This window comes from Thunnus thynnus, chromosome 21 (genome assembly GCF_963924715.1).
Source record: "Thunnus thynnus chromosome 21, fThuThy2.1, whole genome shotgun sequence".
Taxonomy (NCBI): Eukaryota; Metazoa; Chordata; class Actinopteri; order Scombriformes; family Scombridae; genus Thunnus; species Thunnus thynnus.
Genome location: NC_089537.1, coordinates 5102769 through 5119753, shown reverse-complemented (window position 1 = coordinate 5119753; position 16985 = coordinate 5102769). Strand labels below are relative to the sequence as shown.

Genomic DNA, 16985 nt, shown 5'->3' with positions numbered 1-16985 from the left:
TTACTAGGGGAACAAATCATCATGTGCAGCAGCTGAATCACAGCCATTTGGAGGATAGAGCTCTTGTGCTACAAACAGAAAAAAAAAAAAAAGGGGAAAAAAAAAAACATATGCAAACATGCTTATTTGAATGTCAACGGGCTACCCATTATGGGAGTTGAAATTAAAAGCGAAATGAGATGCACTTGGTGAAACCGCCTATAATATCCACTTTAAAAAAAGGTGGGCTTCAGTCAGCGCTGCCCTAACCCACAGAGGAATCAAGACCCAGGCTCAGTCTTGCATATACTGAGGGCTCACAAGCCAACCGTGACTAGGCAACGCCACTATAACCTCTACCCACACACACACACACATAAACTCACTACCCCCACACACCCCTGGGGAAAGTTGGCCATCCATGATTGGGACATAATGGTGCTCTTCTCTGACAAGGTCCAATGCTCCCTGACAAATTGGTCTCTAGCTACAGGCTGCCAATCAATCCATCAAACGTAGTAGTGTAGCAGACAAATCGATAAGAGATAGCGTCACTGATCGATACCAACATAAAAGCGGCCCTAAGTCCAAAACGGAGGCTTCTATCAGTGAATGATCAAGGTGATCTTCCAAATATGGGGGAAAGCTAATGTCGACGCTTTGGTGAAGTCTGTTATAGTTGGGGGGTGAAAAGTGCACCCTTTTTTTTCAGTTTCTGTGAGTGTGGGCAGAATAAAAGCGTGTGTGAATGGAAAATGGTCTTTGAATGCGTGCATTCGTTCTCCCAGCTATTACCAAACAAAAGGACACGGCGAAGAAGGCATACACATTTCTCATTCAAACATCGGGAATAGTAGCCGCAGTTACAGGACAAAGTGTACAAAGTGCATAGATGTCAACAGAGAATGGGGGGGGGGGGGGGGACGTTAAAGGTGTTGAAGGGGTAAAGACCGGCTGAGTGCAAAGAGAAGTGGAGCGTATGTTTGAGGTTCATGTAACAGAAATTAGAAACTCACTCTTTCGCAGAATGACTCGTGTACAGTGGATGTTCTTTTCTAAAGAAATACAAATGAATAATGTAGGTGTATGCGGAAAGGAACGGTTCGAATCACACCCTTGCCGCAAGCCGGCGAGACGGCCCTATGGTTGATGAGAGAGCTGGTTCGTAGGAAGTGTTGTCCGACCGCATTGGGAGTCAAAGGTGATTACTGTTGTTCCAAATGGCTACGCTGGAAGGCGGAGTGAAAAGCCAGTCCGTTATAGAAGAGTGGGAGACATAATATTGTTTAAATTCAGGGATAATGGCAAATACTTTTAAACTCTCTCTCCAGGAGGGTGTTCATAGTGTTATACTCGGTTGTTCACATTAAAAGTGTCTGAAATGGTTGTGTGGGGGATGTAAAAAAGAGAGCTAGAGAAGACCCTGACAACTGTCTCACTTCTGCACCCAACCAATCACTGTGGGAAGTTGGGATGAATGGCCCCCATCCCCGAATTTCTGACGTCACAAAGGTGTAGGGGGGTGGGGGTGGGGGTGGTTTATTAAACCATTTGACCATCCAACGAGCACATCACACACACTGAACTGGCATACCAAGAGACCAAAATAATATCACAGAAAGACAAATCTGATTTACTGGCACTTGTTGCAAAAAAACCCTCAATGCAAAATACATGACAGTTAATGTTAAAACGGGGAGAAAGGGTTGTAAGACTCAAACAGTTTGTGCTATCATTGCTCGAGTCAGTTAGAGACAAGCTGCTCTAAAAACCTTTTTGGCACTGCACCCAGAAGTGAGGGAGGTAGAAAGAAGGCAGCGATGCCATACTACCAAAGGCAACTATCGCAGCGCCATGGTGACCATCTCGGTTGTCACAGCAACCTTTGTTGGTGTTTGAGTGTGTGTGCTTGTGTGGTGGTGGTGGTGGTGTTAATAAAAGGCAAAAGGATTAGCCCATGGGCAAGTAGTGAGATCATCATTATGGTGATTGCTCTTCAAAAGAGGCACTTCCCTCAGGACAGCAAAGTGGCATCAACATCTTTTCCCTGCAATATTGCCCTGCTGTTGAGTCCAGGTTGGGAGCAATTGAGCAGCTCCCCCTGAAGAAGATGCTTCCTGCTTCTCTGCTGATGCTTTAATAACCTCCACAGTAATGTCATTAGCAAATTAGCATCTATTGTTTCCTCCGGGCTTCTGTGTGCAATGAAGCTAGATTCCATCCTCGGCGAGAGCTCCGTTGTTTGGGAACCAGTGCCAGCAAAGGTGATATGTTGAAAGAAAAACAAGGGGACGGAAATAACTGTTGCGCTCCAGCCATGAATGCCATACCAATTAGGGAATAACAGAGAGAGACTAAGAGGGAAAAAAAAAAAATGTTTGTATGGACAGGTTTTGAGGTGGAAATTACATGCGTGCTTTGTCTTAGGTAGTCAATTCTGAATTTTTTACCTCCGGAGTTGTGGGGCTTTTGTTTTGACTGGTCTTAAGAGGACTGGTGTGAAACATCTGTGGGGGTAATGACTTTCTTGAGTGTTACTGAGAGGAAAGAATGGAGAGGAAGGGGAAGAGAACAAGAGGGAGCAAAAAAAAAAAAAAAAAAAAAAGGAGACACCAGCCAGCATCCTGTTGTTACAGAGAGAGAGCGAAGGAGGGTATGGGACTGATCACCCGTGTGTGAACGGAATACCATACCGACAAATAGGAGCGGCAAAGCCTTCCAGGGTGTAATAGAGAGAAATTTAGAGTCCTTCAGTTTTGCACCGCATCTCATTAGTTTGGTAATGTGCTGTGTGAAGACCCATTCTGATGTGTTAAGCTAGAAATACATAAGGGTTCCAGTGGTCCTGCAGACCATAGAAATTTATCTCACCCTCCGTCCGTCTATCTCTCTAGCCTACCCCCCCCACAACTCTCCCCCCACCATACCCATCATACCACCCCGGCTGGTGTTTGGCTTGCTGGTCTGCGTCCATCTGTCTCCTCTCAGCTTTGTATGAGAGAGTAGTCATCAGGAGGACTCAGCAGGGGGGGGGGAGGGTGACAAGCCATATTATTTCAATCCACGATCTGCAAGTCTGAAAACTTTGTTGAAAATCACTTAAATTCGCTCTCTGGAGAATCTCAATCACATGCAACCTATGTGTTCCCTCAGCATCTATTAGGATGGCATTAAGTGTGGTTTTACTGTACAGTTGAGCAAAATGACTGCGGTTTTTATCATTAATTGCATGGCATAGTAAATATTTTCAAAGGACAAACTGGGCTGTACAGAGTATTGTGACAGTACCACCAAGTGTCATGATTGGCGGTCAAGTTAGATGGGAATGGGCTGGAACAGAGTGGACTGATGTATTTCACTAGCAGAGGCAATATTTTTTTTTTTTTTACCAAGCCCTCTTGAAAGAGAAAGAGAAAGTGTCTGCAACTGTGAAGCTGGTGTGTTTTATACACTGATATGACGTCTTTGTGTCTTTGTACCTTCGCTCAATGGGAAGTCTTTTTGTGTTTTTGTAATTTGAGCAGTAGTATTCAAGGCTACGCTGCAACTAGTCATGTCAGCTGGTAAAACTGTAATGGCAGAGTGGAGATTGAAAGCCATCAACAGTATCATTTAGGGACCATCAGATATCCTGAGCTTTAACACTGTCAATATGATCGTGTAACCTTCACTTTGCTATACATCCTTAACACAGCACTGCATCATTTGTCACTTTTGATGAATAAGTAAATGTGTATTCTTGTTGACTTAAGTAGTACGACATGTTTTGTGCAGCACTAAAAGTTACTCCTGTGACTGTGGCAACTATTTCTTCAAATATAAATGTGAAATTACCTTTTGTATTGATGAACTCTGAGTGTAAATCATGGCTTCTTGTGGGGTACTGCTTAATCTTATAATGCAGCAACATTCAGTCGGTCATTTAATAACCAATATGGCAAAGATTTGAACCCTAGATATCATAAAACTTTTATTCCTTTGTTGGAATTGAGGAAACTTGTTTATTCTCTATTTGAATGATTAACTCTTCTTCTCTTCTTTTCTAAGTAATTCCACTTCCTCACTTTAACATCAAAAGCGGAGTCCCTCAAGGTTCCATTTTGGGTTCCCAATTCTTTTTTATTTACATGCTCCACTGTGCTAACACTGCTCATAGTCATGATCTCTCCTTTTATTTTTATGCAGATAATACCGATTGTACGTACCATTTTATCCCATCAGAATCAAATAATCTTGTTTTTCTCTGCAAAGTTGCTCCGTTTAAACTTTCTGAGAAAACAACAAATGGCTTTACCCTAATTTAAGTTTTGAAGGTTATGTACAAAGCATCTTTCAATCCCATTTTTCAACTGATATATAGGCTATATATAAAATATGTTCTTTATCCTTTTCAGATTGAGTTTTTTACTCTCTGAATTTCTATTGTATCGACCCATTAAAATCCTTGTTTTCTTACCTAAGCTGCAAAGCCCACACTCATCTCCAGCGGCTTCAAAATGCTGATGCTAATGCTGACACTCTAAAGAAGAACATAGAATATAGATCACATATCTCCCATTTGGCAATCCTTTTACTAGCCCCCCATTAGATTTTAGAAATGATTTTAAGATCTTGCTAGTTACTTAAGTGCTGAATGATTTAGAGTTCCTGTCTTGTCCTGCTAGTTCTAACGTCCTTATTCACCATTAATCTTAGATCTTGTAATATAGTGTAGCAGTTATTATTATCATCATCATCAGGAATAATAACTACAGACTGACTTCATCTAAAATTAACCATAGTTTATACAGTTCTGCATCTGATAAGTCTATATGTCTACTTAGGTTCCTTTTTTCCATGCAGCATGCAACCACTACACCCTGTTTTTGTCTCTTCTTTACTCACTGAACATGGATACCACGTCTTAAAATACCATCATAAACACACCTATTTTTCCTCTCCTCTGTTGTCTCCCCGAGTGAACACCCGCCGTCCACATCTTATCAGCAGGACTATCAAGGAAACATGCAACAGCAGGTATCTTTTGTAGCCATGGGATACTGATGTGCTCAATGCTGAGGATTTCTTTTGCATGAGCGGATGTATTTGTGTTTCTCTTTGTCTATATGCTAATTATCAATGTAGATTTTAAATCACAATCTTGATTTTGGTGTACCCTATCCTCTGGCCTGCTCCAATAGATGCTGTACTACTCCTCATAATAAAATGATATAATGTTTGAAATTTATTGCGTTTCTTTTCTGTTCAGCAGCTCCAAAAAAAAATCTGTCCTAACAAATAAAGACCTCCACACACTGAAAACCCAGTAACTCGATTACTGCTGTCTTCTTTCATTGCCAAAGGATGACAGTAAAAACAGAACCAAGGACATTTCAGCTTTCCACATAGAAATAAGTACTCAGCACTCGAACACAAAGGCAGACCACACAGTAAAAGAGACTCAGTCAATTTGGCCGAGTACGGAGTGAAAAACATGCAAATGAAAAAGCTAAAATGTATAATTGCACATTGAATTATTTAGTCCTGAAGATAATAATAATAATAATGTTTATTTTTTTTATCCTTCAAGCAAATTTCAGCCACTCTGAGGTTTTAGGGAGAAGTGATTAATGAAGATTAATGATAATCTTCCTCAGTTGTTTTGTGGTGTGAGGTCTTCAAAGATTCAGTCCTGAAGCTTCTGATTCGCTCTCTCAAAGACCCACCGGTTTGGATCAAACATGTTTGATAGATCGCCGTGTGTCCCGTGTCCTGTAGTGTGTGGGAGTCACCGACTGAATCTCAGACAAACACCCTCAATAGCCAATTAGAGCCGAGCCTGCTGCTACACACTAGACCTGCTGCAAGTCATTTAATTGATTCATAACATTCCTCGCCAAGATAAATGCAAATACTGATTCATTCATCAATTATTCATGCCTGCTGATCACACACACACACACACACACACACACACACTCTCAAACAATAGCAGGTGTCCTGCTAAAGACTGCCAAACTGCAATGTTCCACACCTCCAGTTCATTCTGCAAAAAATATACAAGCCATGTTCAGCTTACGGCTTCATCCTCATCTTCCCTTTTTTTTTCCCCGTCGTATCGTTCTATCTTTTTGCATGATCAGTGTAAGCAGATAGTCAAAAGTATTGGAGGATAAAGCGAGATTATGTGAGATCTCAGGTTCTGAAGCTTGCATAGCGTTGGGTGTTGTGCAATGTGTGGTATTTTGCTAAAACATGCAGCGTGTGGGTTTCAACAAATAAAAGAGACCAGATTGGTGAAAGCATTACAGTTATGTCTTCCACAGTTTAAAATGGAAGAAAATCTCATCTAGTGTGTCCGCGGCTCCCGTTCTTTGACTGATCTGTACATGCATATGACAGACAGACAGCGACACACACTCGTGTAAAGAAATTTTTAAAAAAAACTACAGAGGCATGTGGCAGACACCGAATTAGAGCTGAATTATACATGTCGTGAGTTACCTCGCCGTTGAAAAGCAGTCGACCGAAGAGCTGCCGGGCCTCCTCCAGGCCTCCCTCCAAATACACAGCACCTGAGGAGAAATAGAAATAAGAAGAAGGATGAATGAGGACAAAATGAAAACAACAAAGTTCAATCAGGAAGTGTGTTGCTGGAAATTATGCAGGATAAACCATTACCCAACCCCCCCCCCCCCCCCACATCAACACAAATTTAAAATATCTATGAAAAGCATGACGTTCCACCAGTGCATTGCTTGTGTTTAAAAAAAAAAAAAAATTCCTGCAATTCTCAGGCAATTTCAGACTTCTCTCCTAATGGAAAACTTAAAATTAATTGAACTCGGCAATGAGTTATAATTGCTTTATTAAAAGTAGGAGTGCATTTTTATTGCTTTTTTGACGGTGAAATGACCTCAGGGTTCCTGTGCAGATCCACCTCCCTCTTGTCAGAGCGCAGTATTAGGAGGAGGAGGAGGAGGAGGAGGAGGAGGAGGAGGAGGAGGAGAGGAAGGGATAGTTGCATCACCGGCCAAGGTCACGTAAACATCAACGACTTGAATTCAGAGCGGCAAGGCTGAGCTTGTGTCAGATGCTTAGATATGAGAAGAGGCCTGACAAACAAATAGAAGCCCACGTAACACTTATGTACTTATGCTGTAACGCAGTCATGGTCAGAACGGACAAAAAGTATACTGTCCTCTTTGTCGCTCGCCTACACGCTCGGCCGTTAGTTTATCTGTGCAGATGTCCACACCGACACACAGAATGCACTAAAAAAAAAGTTGAATTGAGAAGAAAAAAAACAACTTTTTTTTTATACAAGGAGTGCATACACCAACACACACACACACCAACACACACACACACAAAAGACAAGGGACAAAGAAAGAAATTCGATAGAGGATTGGACCTAAATTGCGGAGAGATGCTGTCACAGCAAGCAACGATCAAGACAAGTAGGCCAAATTTGTCTCTCTATGGGAATGATATGCAGCATCTTTAGCTCATTCCGCTGCAATAGTCAGCTCCTTTACACGAGTCAGCTCTCCTTTGTGTGTTTTGTTGTTTTGCTCCTCTACTGTTTCTCCTAACAGAAAAAAAAAAAAAAAAAAAAAAAAAATCAGTGGAACTATCACGGTGCCTTTAAGCTGCATACAACTTGGAACCATCACACTTAGGGTAGCTCATTCAATTTAGAAAGCAATAACCACCTGGCAAATTGGGTATACAATCGTGCAGCGGTTTTTATTATGTGCATAAATGAGCCGGTGGAAATGGGGCGCGGTGCGGTCGCCGGTCTAAATGCGCAAAAACTGCTTTCACGGACTACATCAAAAACATATGAGGGATTCATCATCTGGGGGAGGGAAACTGCTTTCAGATGGCTAACAGACCATTTACACACACGCACGCACACACACACACACGCACACACACAAACAGTCGAGATGCAGCCTACATAACCGAAACCATAAAGAAATACAAACAAACCACCTAGAACAAAAGACAAACACACAAACGCTCAACCCGCTCTATCTGCCTCGCATGCCCTTTACTTCTAAACAGAGTGGGAAATTACTACCAGCCATTGCCCAAATGTTCGTAAAATTTGATTAAGCCTGACAACTTTGTCTCACCCGGCAGCCTCTGTTGGCAAGTAACAGACTCGCATTCGTTCAGAGGCCTTTTACTAATATAAAAACCTAGTTGAGTGGTAAAATAATGAAAGTAGCTTGTGAATTTTGGAAGGCACCAGCCACTTTGGTTTTTAGAGAAAAAAAAATGAACCTGAACACAAAAAGGCCTATAAATCAGTATCTTTAAATCTAAACTCTTGTCAAAGTCAGTGAACGCATCATGCCATTAAACCCCTTGCAGATGTGCACCAGTGAGCGAGGCCTCTGTAATCTTGGCATGACGGGGAGAGCGTCTCGCTGAGGTTGACCACAGGAGGCTCTAGAGAGGGGAGCAGCTCTTCGTAGGATGTTTTCCACTATGCATCAGCACTGAGGATTTGTGGTTTTACCGTAATGCGGACCTCGGTTCTAAACGCTGCTACACAGCAGATGTTTCCTCTGGAGACCAGCTGTGGGAGTATAAGAGCTCCCTCCTAAGACCAAGTTTTTGAATGTCTTTCAACTATCACTCATAATGCATTCATCTGCTGAAGCTAGGGGGGTGTGGGTGGGGCCGGAAGGCAATTTTCTTCATGTTTTGATGACACAGCAGATTTGCAAAGTTCCCCTAAATGGAGGCCTCAAAGTCATTGAAACTTAAAGTTTTTGCTTCTGATTAGATTTTTCAAACTTCTTCCAAGAGGAAGGAGAAGGTGTGTGAGGTAAGCAGGGAAAGAGGAGGAAGAAACCAGGAGAGCCTCAAGGGATTTAAAAAAAAAAAAAAAAAAAGGTATTACAAATCTCAAAGCAACACCTTTGGTGTCAATCAAAGAGCCTATGGATGAAGAAAACCAAGATATGCAGTTAATTCTAACATGAACGCTCTTGACAAGTAGGGCTGTCCATGCAAAAAGTGTGCCCCAAAGCCATCCAATCAATCCTACAACTTGCCGCAATCATTAAACGGAGATCTGTGCTTCACAGTCCGCCTCACCAGCGCTTGCAAAGTTGCAGCTGACGCCCTGAACGCCCAGCCAACTCAACTGGCAATTATATGCTAGCATCTCTCTCTCTGCAGCTCATCCTGCAGTAACATCATGCTCCGGCCAAATATCTCTGCAGTCTCAGAGTTTCAGAGCGTTCGACCCGCTGAGTTGTCGACTCTGCCAGGGAAGCAAAATGCAGGAGGGCCTAACAACAGAGATAAACCTTCCTTGAATATGCACATAGAGAATCACTGACACTGCATCTGAGTGTGCAGTGGATGCCCTTTTGACATTTATAGGACAATGTGATTGATCCACCTGCTCCTAAGTCAAATCTCTTGCATTTTAACTCATTTACCTACTTGATATTTCAGTAAATTATCACTTTAATGTTTTGTACATTGATCTTTACAATCTGTCAGACACATAGCTTAACAAATCTGGGTGTTTAATCAACTTTAGGACCCAAAAATGGAACCAAAGCCTACTGGAGCCCAAACTTTAAAAAGTGCAAATTTGATACAGGTCAGAGAGAGAACACAGTGTGCAAACTCTAACAAAGTTTTTATCCAGTACTGTGTGTAGAGAATATCAGTCATGGCCAGTGAAGGCCATTAATGAATCTCCACATCTGTCATAAGTCTAATTCAGACAGCCATGTCGACTGTACAGTGTTATGTTTAGGAATAGAATTCCAATGTCTGTGGGCTTTCAGTGACCAATAAAAACCCAGAGTCAGGGGCATATGAAACACCAGCCGCTGACAGTCACATTAATAACCTAGAATGAATTATTCAAAAACGCTCAGGCTCTAATCCATCAAATAATATATTAAGCCGCTCCCTCTCAGCTCAATGGGGGCTGAAGCGGCGGACGGACACAGAAAGCAACAAATTAAAAGGTGGAAGAAAAAAAAATAATAAAAATAAACGAAACGAAAACATGAAAATAGAATTTTTCACCACAGCGGCAAACAAAAGGCAGGCTGAGTGTATTGTGACATCAAACATCTTACTTTTCAAAAAATGTGGCTTGGAGCAGGGGAGAAGGGGGGGGGGGAGTCGGGGAGGGGGGGGTAAGACATAGAAACAAAAAAAAATAATAAAAAATGAGGGCGCACAAGAACTCCACCACAGCTACCACCGCAGCAATTAACAAAGGAAGCAGCACTCGCTCAATGAATACACCGGCTGCATTGTGTATGAATCTGATATTCAGCAAGTGAGAGATAATCCTTTCTCTCCATTCTTTTAATAGGAAGAGCTTAGAGAGGGCCCTCACAAAGGTTCACCATCTGTATCCCCCATGGCTGCTGGCAGCGTATAATCCACAGATCAACTGTACAAGGAAATTAGGGCCATAAAAACAGAGTGGGGGCCTCTTTTCTTCTTCTTCTTCTTCTCAATTCTTTTTACAAAACTGTTCGGTAGGAAGGAAGCGACGTGGCTTATCAGTGAAGAGGACCTGAGAGGGGAAACGGGGAGGGCAACAGGCGTGCAGGAGTTTCTATGAATAAGCGGAGAGAGAGAGAGAGAGAGAGAAAGTGCTTTCGGAGACGGAGAGGTAAAGTGGGCAAGAGCAAAAGTATAGAGGGAGGGGGGAGAGAGAGATGAGGGGAGGGAGGAGGTGGAGGGAGGGAGGGGGGGGGGGTGGTACAGGATGGGAGGTGCGCAGGCCAAAAGAGCCCAAATGAGAATGGCCCACTCCGGCAGAAGTTAATGACAGGGGATCAGAAAAGCAAGATTTCCATTCAACACTTTGAATTATTCAGGGTTGCAGGGCACCCATTTGCATTGCAGATGCCTTTGCTTTCCATTCCTCTACTGCTCTCTCTCTCTCTCTCCATTCTCTCTCTCCCCCTTTTCTTTCTCTCTCTCTCTCTCTCTGTCTGTCTGTCTCAAACAAGAGAACGGCCCTGCCTTAGGGTTAGGGAGATAGACACATTCTCGGGCTCCCGCGGAGGGAAAGCTTCAGCCCATGCAAAGCAGGAGATTATCTGCCATTTCCAACACAGACCAGGTTCAACGGTCACTGTGGCAGAGAAACAAATAAAACAAAGGTCAAAAAACATGCATAGTAAGCCGTCCAAGCTATCTGCCGGGGCCTCGGAAAATATTATGAGCATTTTCATATTCCATCACGGCTTTGGAAATGGGAGCGTATGGAAAGAAGGGCGCATTTGAATTCTATGCATGTGCACGCTAGGAGGGAAAAAAGGTGTTAAAAAGAAAAAAAAAAAAAAAACTGATGGTACCTTTGGACAACAAGGCGACGATACGTCTGCTGATGTGGTGCCTGCTGCTTTTTGGGGAAAGTGGTGGTTTTTTGACGTCTGTCAGGTTGAAAAGCACGAGCGTGCGCGAGAGAGAGAGAGAGAGAGAGGATGAAATGACAGCGTCTGCCGTGCCCCCTCGTAAGCATCGTACGGCACACGTGAGAGCGATCTGAGTTTGTCTTGTAAGGAGGGAAAAAAAAAAATGTTCAGTGGGAGAGTTGGAAGGCTGGAGGGTGAGGAGGGAGAGAGGAGAGGAGGGAGAGGAGAGGAGGGAGGAAATGACAGTGACAGGATGACTCATCATCTCTGTGGCACATCTTTCACCTAATAACACCCAAACTCTAGATCACAGGGGGGGAAGAAGAAAAAAAAAAAAGAGAGAGAGAGAGATGGAGGAACGCAAAGAGACAAAGAATAAGTCAGAGACAGGGGGGTGGAGACGGATAGACTGCTTGAAAACAAGGTCTTAAAGGAGGTGTTTGAGCTTAAAAAAAAAAAAGTATGAAGATGACAAAAGTCGCAGTGAAAGAAGAGTGGCAACATCAGACGCTGTTCTCGACGCCGCTCGCTTTGAATGTCTCAAATCTGTGCGTACGCGCGCGTGTTTCGCATGTGCGTCTTGATATTTTCGAGTTAGTAATCCATCACCGACAACAGGGTGCTCTCCTCTGACAGCAGTTTTTTTTCCCCTCACAGGTTCCTTTATAACAACATCCCTGTTTATTCATCACTTTTATTAAGTTGAATTTTTTTTTTTTTTTAGATACAAGAGGAGAGAGAGAGAGAGAGAGGAGAGGAAGACGGTCGAGGCCCCCGCTGCCTTGCTCGGATGTGTGCCTGCGATGAGGCTGCGACAGCCACGGGACAGAATAGATTATGACTTCATCTCTGCCGATAATGAACCCGTAACAAGTACAGGGCCCCGGGGCCGACAGGGGGCCATGGTGCCAGTCAGCACTTTCCCGCCACTCTTCACACACACACATGCTGTGTTTTTTTTTTTTGGTGCAAGGGGGTGGAAAGAGGGAGGCGAGGATCTCTCTTTTAAAGCCACCCACTTTCTGTATCTATCATCATGGTGGGAGGGGGGGGGAGCAGAGATGGCTGAACTGGTTCAATCAAGATGGTGATAAGATGAGGAAAAGCTGCCGACTCTGCAGCTCTCCAGGAGTGAAGCTTAGCTTAGCGCTGCGCCCATGGAGTTGGATGGAGAGAGAGACCGTTCCCCCCCCAACACAACAACGAGATTTTTGTTTGTGTGTGTGTGTGTTTTTTTCCAGCGAGGGGTCCTAATCACTTCACAAACTCTACCGCTGAACTGCTAGCGGGGGATGAATAGCCAGCTTGTGTATGTGTTTGGTGTGGGTAAAAGGAGAGATGTGCTCTGGGGATTGCCTGTCCAGCCAGAGGTCAAACCGCATCTCCTGAGATCAATAAAAGCTGGGTAATGTGTCCGGGATCTAATGGGAGATCCACTGCAGCTATTTACACAGCTTAACACACACACACAAACCTGAATTAGACTATTAAAAGATTCAATTTTATTCAAAGCAAATGAACTTAGGAGGTGAATTAAACACATAAATGCGAAGAGGCATTACCGATACCTCCACTAACACTAGAGTATTAAACCCCCTACTGCTGTTTGTACTGTGCTTATAAGAGCAAAGAGACAGTATTTGTTTTCATCGTATGTACAGTATATCTACCCTATTAGGAATACATTAACATATTCAGTTCACTCCCTCTCTTTTTTGTTCTCCTGCACACCAACCCCTCGCTCCTCCTCCTATCTCTATGTCTTGTGGGAATCTCACCGATGAGAGCCTCGAAGCAGTTGGCCATGGCGTGTCGCAGGTCAGACTCCCGGCACAGATCCGGTCCGTGTGCGTAGAGCATGAAGCGATCTAACTCCAGTTTCTGTAACAAAAAAGACAAACATATTCATATCAGCGTGCCACCGCCGACACCCCCGGTAATAGCCTCTTCAAAAAGTAATAGCATTTTTTTTTTTTTTTTTTGGGGTATTGCACATTTTCATAGGCTCTCCATGGAAAACAAGGGGAAAAAAGGAGGAGGGGGGCTGGGAAGGGGTGCAAGAAACTCGAGGGAAATGAAAAAGATTGCCTGCCCTTGCTGGAAAAGGTTCTACTTCATGGCACTGACAGATGTGTCCATGTGTTGTCCAGCTGTGGCATGATGCACTAAGCCGACACAGGAGGAGAGTTGTTCGCACACGCGCACGCACGTGTGTACGCACGTGAACAAATTACACTGGCACGCACACACAGACACGATAGATAATCCCAAGATAAATTGTGAAATAGTACAGCGGTGACCTTCATTCTCTCTGAAAAGAAGTGCGTTCTTTCACTACTTCCTACAACATACAGAACATTAGTATTACAAATACTCAGAAAAGAGACGTGGGCTTTAAGCTGCAGCATCCACTGACCTTCTACCTCAATAACTCTAAAAAAAAAATAAGAAAAACTGATATTGAACTTGCTACACTAGACTATATATTATTATTATTATTATAATAACAACCTGCAGTTTGCTATTCACTGCTGTCTTATAATGTTACCTCATGTCCTTGTGTTACTACTTACCTGTATATAAAAATACCTCTGTTTATGTGTGTGTGCATGTATTATAAGTTCATATATTCAGTGTAAAGTTAATTGTATTGTAATCTTTGAAAGGTCAATCTGTGCAGAACGCAATATTGTGCATATATTGTATTGTACAAATATTATTTATTATCTGTACAGTATTGCGTTTCTTAGCTACAGCACCTTCTTGTGTGTCCTGTTTCATTGTTTTTATGTGACTCTGCTTCTGCAACACCATCATTTTTCATTGGTATTAATAAAATACTTTATATCTTGTTTACAACTATTTAATTTTTGACATTTTTATTGACCTCACTGTTGTCCTTGAATGAAAGATGTATATGCTTTGAATGGACTCTTCCATGTTTTTTATAAACATGTAAAGCCTTTTAGGTAATTTTTCTTTGTGATGGAGCTTCAGCTGTGTTTGGAGCTGTTGTTGATGTGTGTAAAGCCCAGTGAGATGATGATGTATGTCATTACTAGGTTGCACAAATAAACTTGTGACCAGTATCAATGCTAAGACTAAACAAGCCCATATGGTAAAGTTTTGCAAAAAAAAAAATCACCTAATTCACCCAACAACTCAAGATGCTATTAAACAAAGACACTGAACATCCAATAATATTGTTTGCATTCAATGTAAATGTGTGTCTGGCGTGTGGGACTGTTCGGTCAGTGAAACTTTTCTGCAACTATTTCTCTGAGCCGAGTCAAAAGTAGCCCAACTTGACTTTACTGGCAGCGCACCACAGACGAGTCCCCGGCAAAAAAACAGTCAGGGTGCTATTTAATTATGGCTGATAACCGTTGGTGGTATCCCACCCCCCGTGATTGCGCACACACAAATTAAATCACAATTCATAAATACTCCAACTCAGAGGGAACCCATTCTGACTTTTAAGCCTTCCAAGTGAAGTGGCGGATTGTGCCGTTGCTCGCTGAAGATATTTTTTGAAAGATAATTGCGAGTGTTCTTGAGCAGACGGCTTTAGAGGAGCCTGGTAAACAACTTGGCAACGTCGAACACTGTATCACACTCACTTTACCGCGAGCGGCAAATTGAAACAAGCCAAACTGCTACACAGCACTAATGCAGATTCGGGCGGCTGCATCTTTGTATTCAGCGGGGAGCGACATGAAAGATTGAAGTTTTTAATTGCTTTCTCCACATCACGGGACGATTATTGTTGTGTTCTTTACAAACGTGCCAGTGAGTGCTGCTCGGCTCTATAATGCTGCCAGCGAGAGAGAGAGAGAGAGAGAGAGAGAGAGAGAGAGAGAAGGAGGGAAGCGGGGGGGGGGGGGGGGGGGGGGGGGGGGGGACCTTAACAATAACAGGAACTGGAGAGTGTTTCAGGAAGACCTCTAGGGGCCCGGAGGGACCCCAGCCGCACTAGTCTAGTCCTCCAAAACAACAACCTTTTAACTCCAATTACAAACCTGAGAGGGCAAAAAAAAAAGAGGGGTAGGAATGGCAGTAAGACAAAATTAGTCTTTTCCCCAGTGCCCCCTTAGAAAGAAGCAAAGTCATAACGGCAAGACAGAAAACAATAACACCGGCTCCAACGTGTTCTCCTGTCAGTTCGCAGACCTTTCACTGTTTTGACCTGCATGGAAGGAGGACTTGTTATGAGTTTACCTTGGCTAGCATGGCTAAGTGCTGGTTCTGTACGATGGCTGTTCTGTAGGTGGCCAGGCCGCCCTCCTCTAAACTGGGAAAAAGGTAGTACAAGTGGACGCTGTGGACAGAGGAATGAAATGTAGATTAAACAATGAAGAACAAGTCACTAGATCACAGATTTCAGGGTTTGTAGACATTTTATTTTGGAAATATTCCATAAATGTTCAAAAAAAAAAAAGGCAAGTCGCAGCCGCACATCACCATCTTGACACCTACAGAAAGTTTCTCTTCAGACCAACAGAAGTAAGAATAAGTGGATTTACAACTATTTAAATCTAAAAACCAGCTGAAAAATGTTATTTTTTTGGCCCTCATAATTCCAAACTTTTCAAGACCGCCAATTAATTTTCCAGAGATTTCCAGCCTTTCCAGGGTCTGTGTCGGAAGCCCAGAAACGGCCCGCATGCGCTTCAGTGGTTCCACAGCTGGGTTCTGGGCGAGCAGGTTCCATTTTCATTACGGTCCAGCGTCTCCCTAACCACGGCGTGTCATTTGATTTCATTTGAATTAAAAACAGGCCATTTAATTCAGTCATTTCTAATCACTGACAAAGAGAGGAAAGCAGGTGGTGTTCTCTTTTTTTTTTTTCCAAATTCACGAGAGGTCTATTTGTCAGGATGTTTGGGGATCTTAGTGTGAAAACAAAGCACTTGGAATTAATAAAAACCACTTAGTGTAATGAAAAATAATTAGACAAGAGACACTTAGTTTGCTGGCAAAAGTGTCAGTCACACTGGGCTACAAAAAAAGATTGTTTGTACCTGAATGAAGCTAGAACCTCATTTCTATGAGCAGATTACTGGAGAAATACTGAATTACTATGTATACTATACATTTGAATATGTCAAGAAGTATAAATCTTACATAGATTGGGACATCCTCTCTAGATAAATTCCATTCATGAAGAAAAACGGCCTTCAAACGTTCATAACGCCGTAAACCATCAACCTTGCCGACTGTGCAGAACATCAAAGGGTCATTAAGTGAATATAAAAACTGTGGCTCTTTCCAGACAGTAATTCTGAAGCTCATCTCTCATCAATTTCTCACGTGCTTTCTCCTTACACGCTCCGAGGCGTCGATTCTTAAACTTTATGGCTCAGAAATCCCAGAACAGATGTGATGCAGGCTCGCGGCTCTGTGTTGTAACATGCGATTCCAAAAGATGACTTCTAGTTTGGCCATTTCAGACCCTGTATCTTCAATTTCACTCATTTAAAAACTTACCTTAACTTTTTTCAGACTACTTCTTATGAAATATTTACTTTTTTGCTCAGGAAGGATCACAAATATTGCAAGTGGACTTGTTTCTTTTACATCATCTGCTGCTGACCCTTTTTTTTTTTT

The 16985-nt window shown here is 42.7% G+C and overlaps 1 protein-coding gene across 1 annotated transcript in view; it reads right to left on the bottom strand.

Moving 5' to 3' along the window:
- drosha (drosha ribonuclease III) overlaps positions 1 to 16985 on the bottom strand; it is a 91464-nt gene that overhangs the window by 34788 nt on the left and 39691 nt on the right. The window contains exons 21-23 of the mRNA XM_067578647.1: positions 15597 to 15696; positions 13157 to 13259; positions 6463 to 6533 (exon numbers count right to left, since the gene is read on the bottom strand). Of these exons, the coding sequence (XP_067434748.1) occupies positions 6463 to 6533; positions 13157 to 13259; positions 15597 to 15696 (274 nt within the window). The remainder of the gene's footprint in view (positions 1 to 6462; positions 6534 to 13156; positions 13260 to 15596; positions 15697 to 16985) is intronic.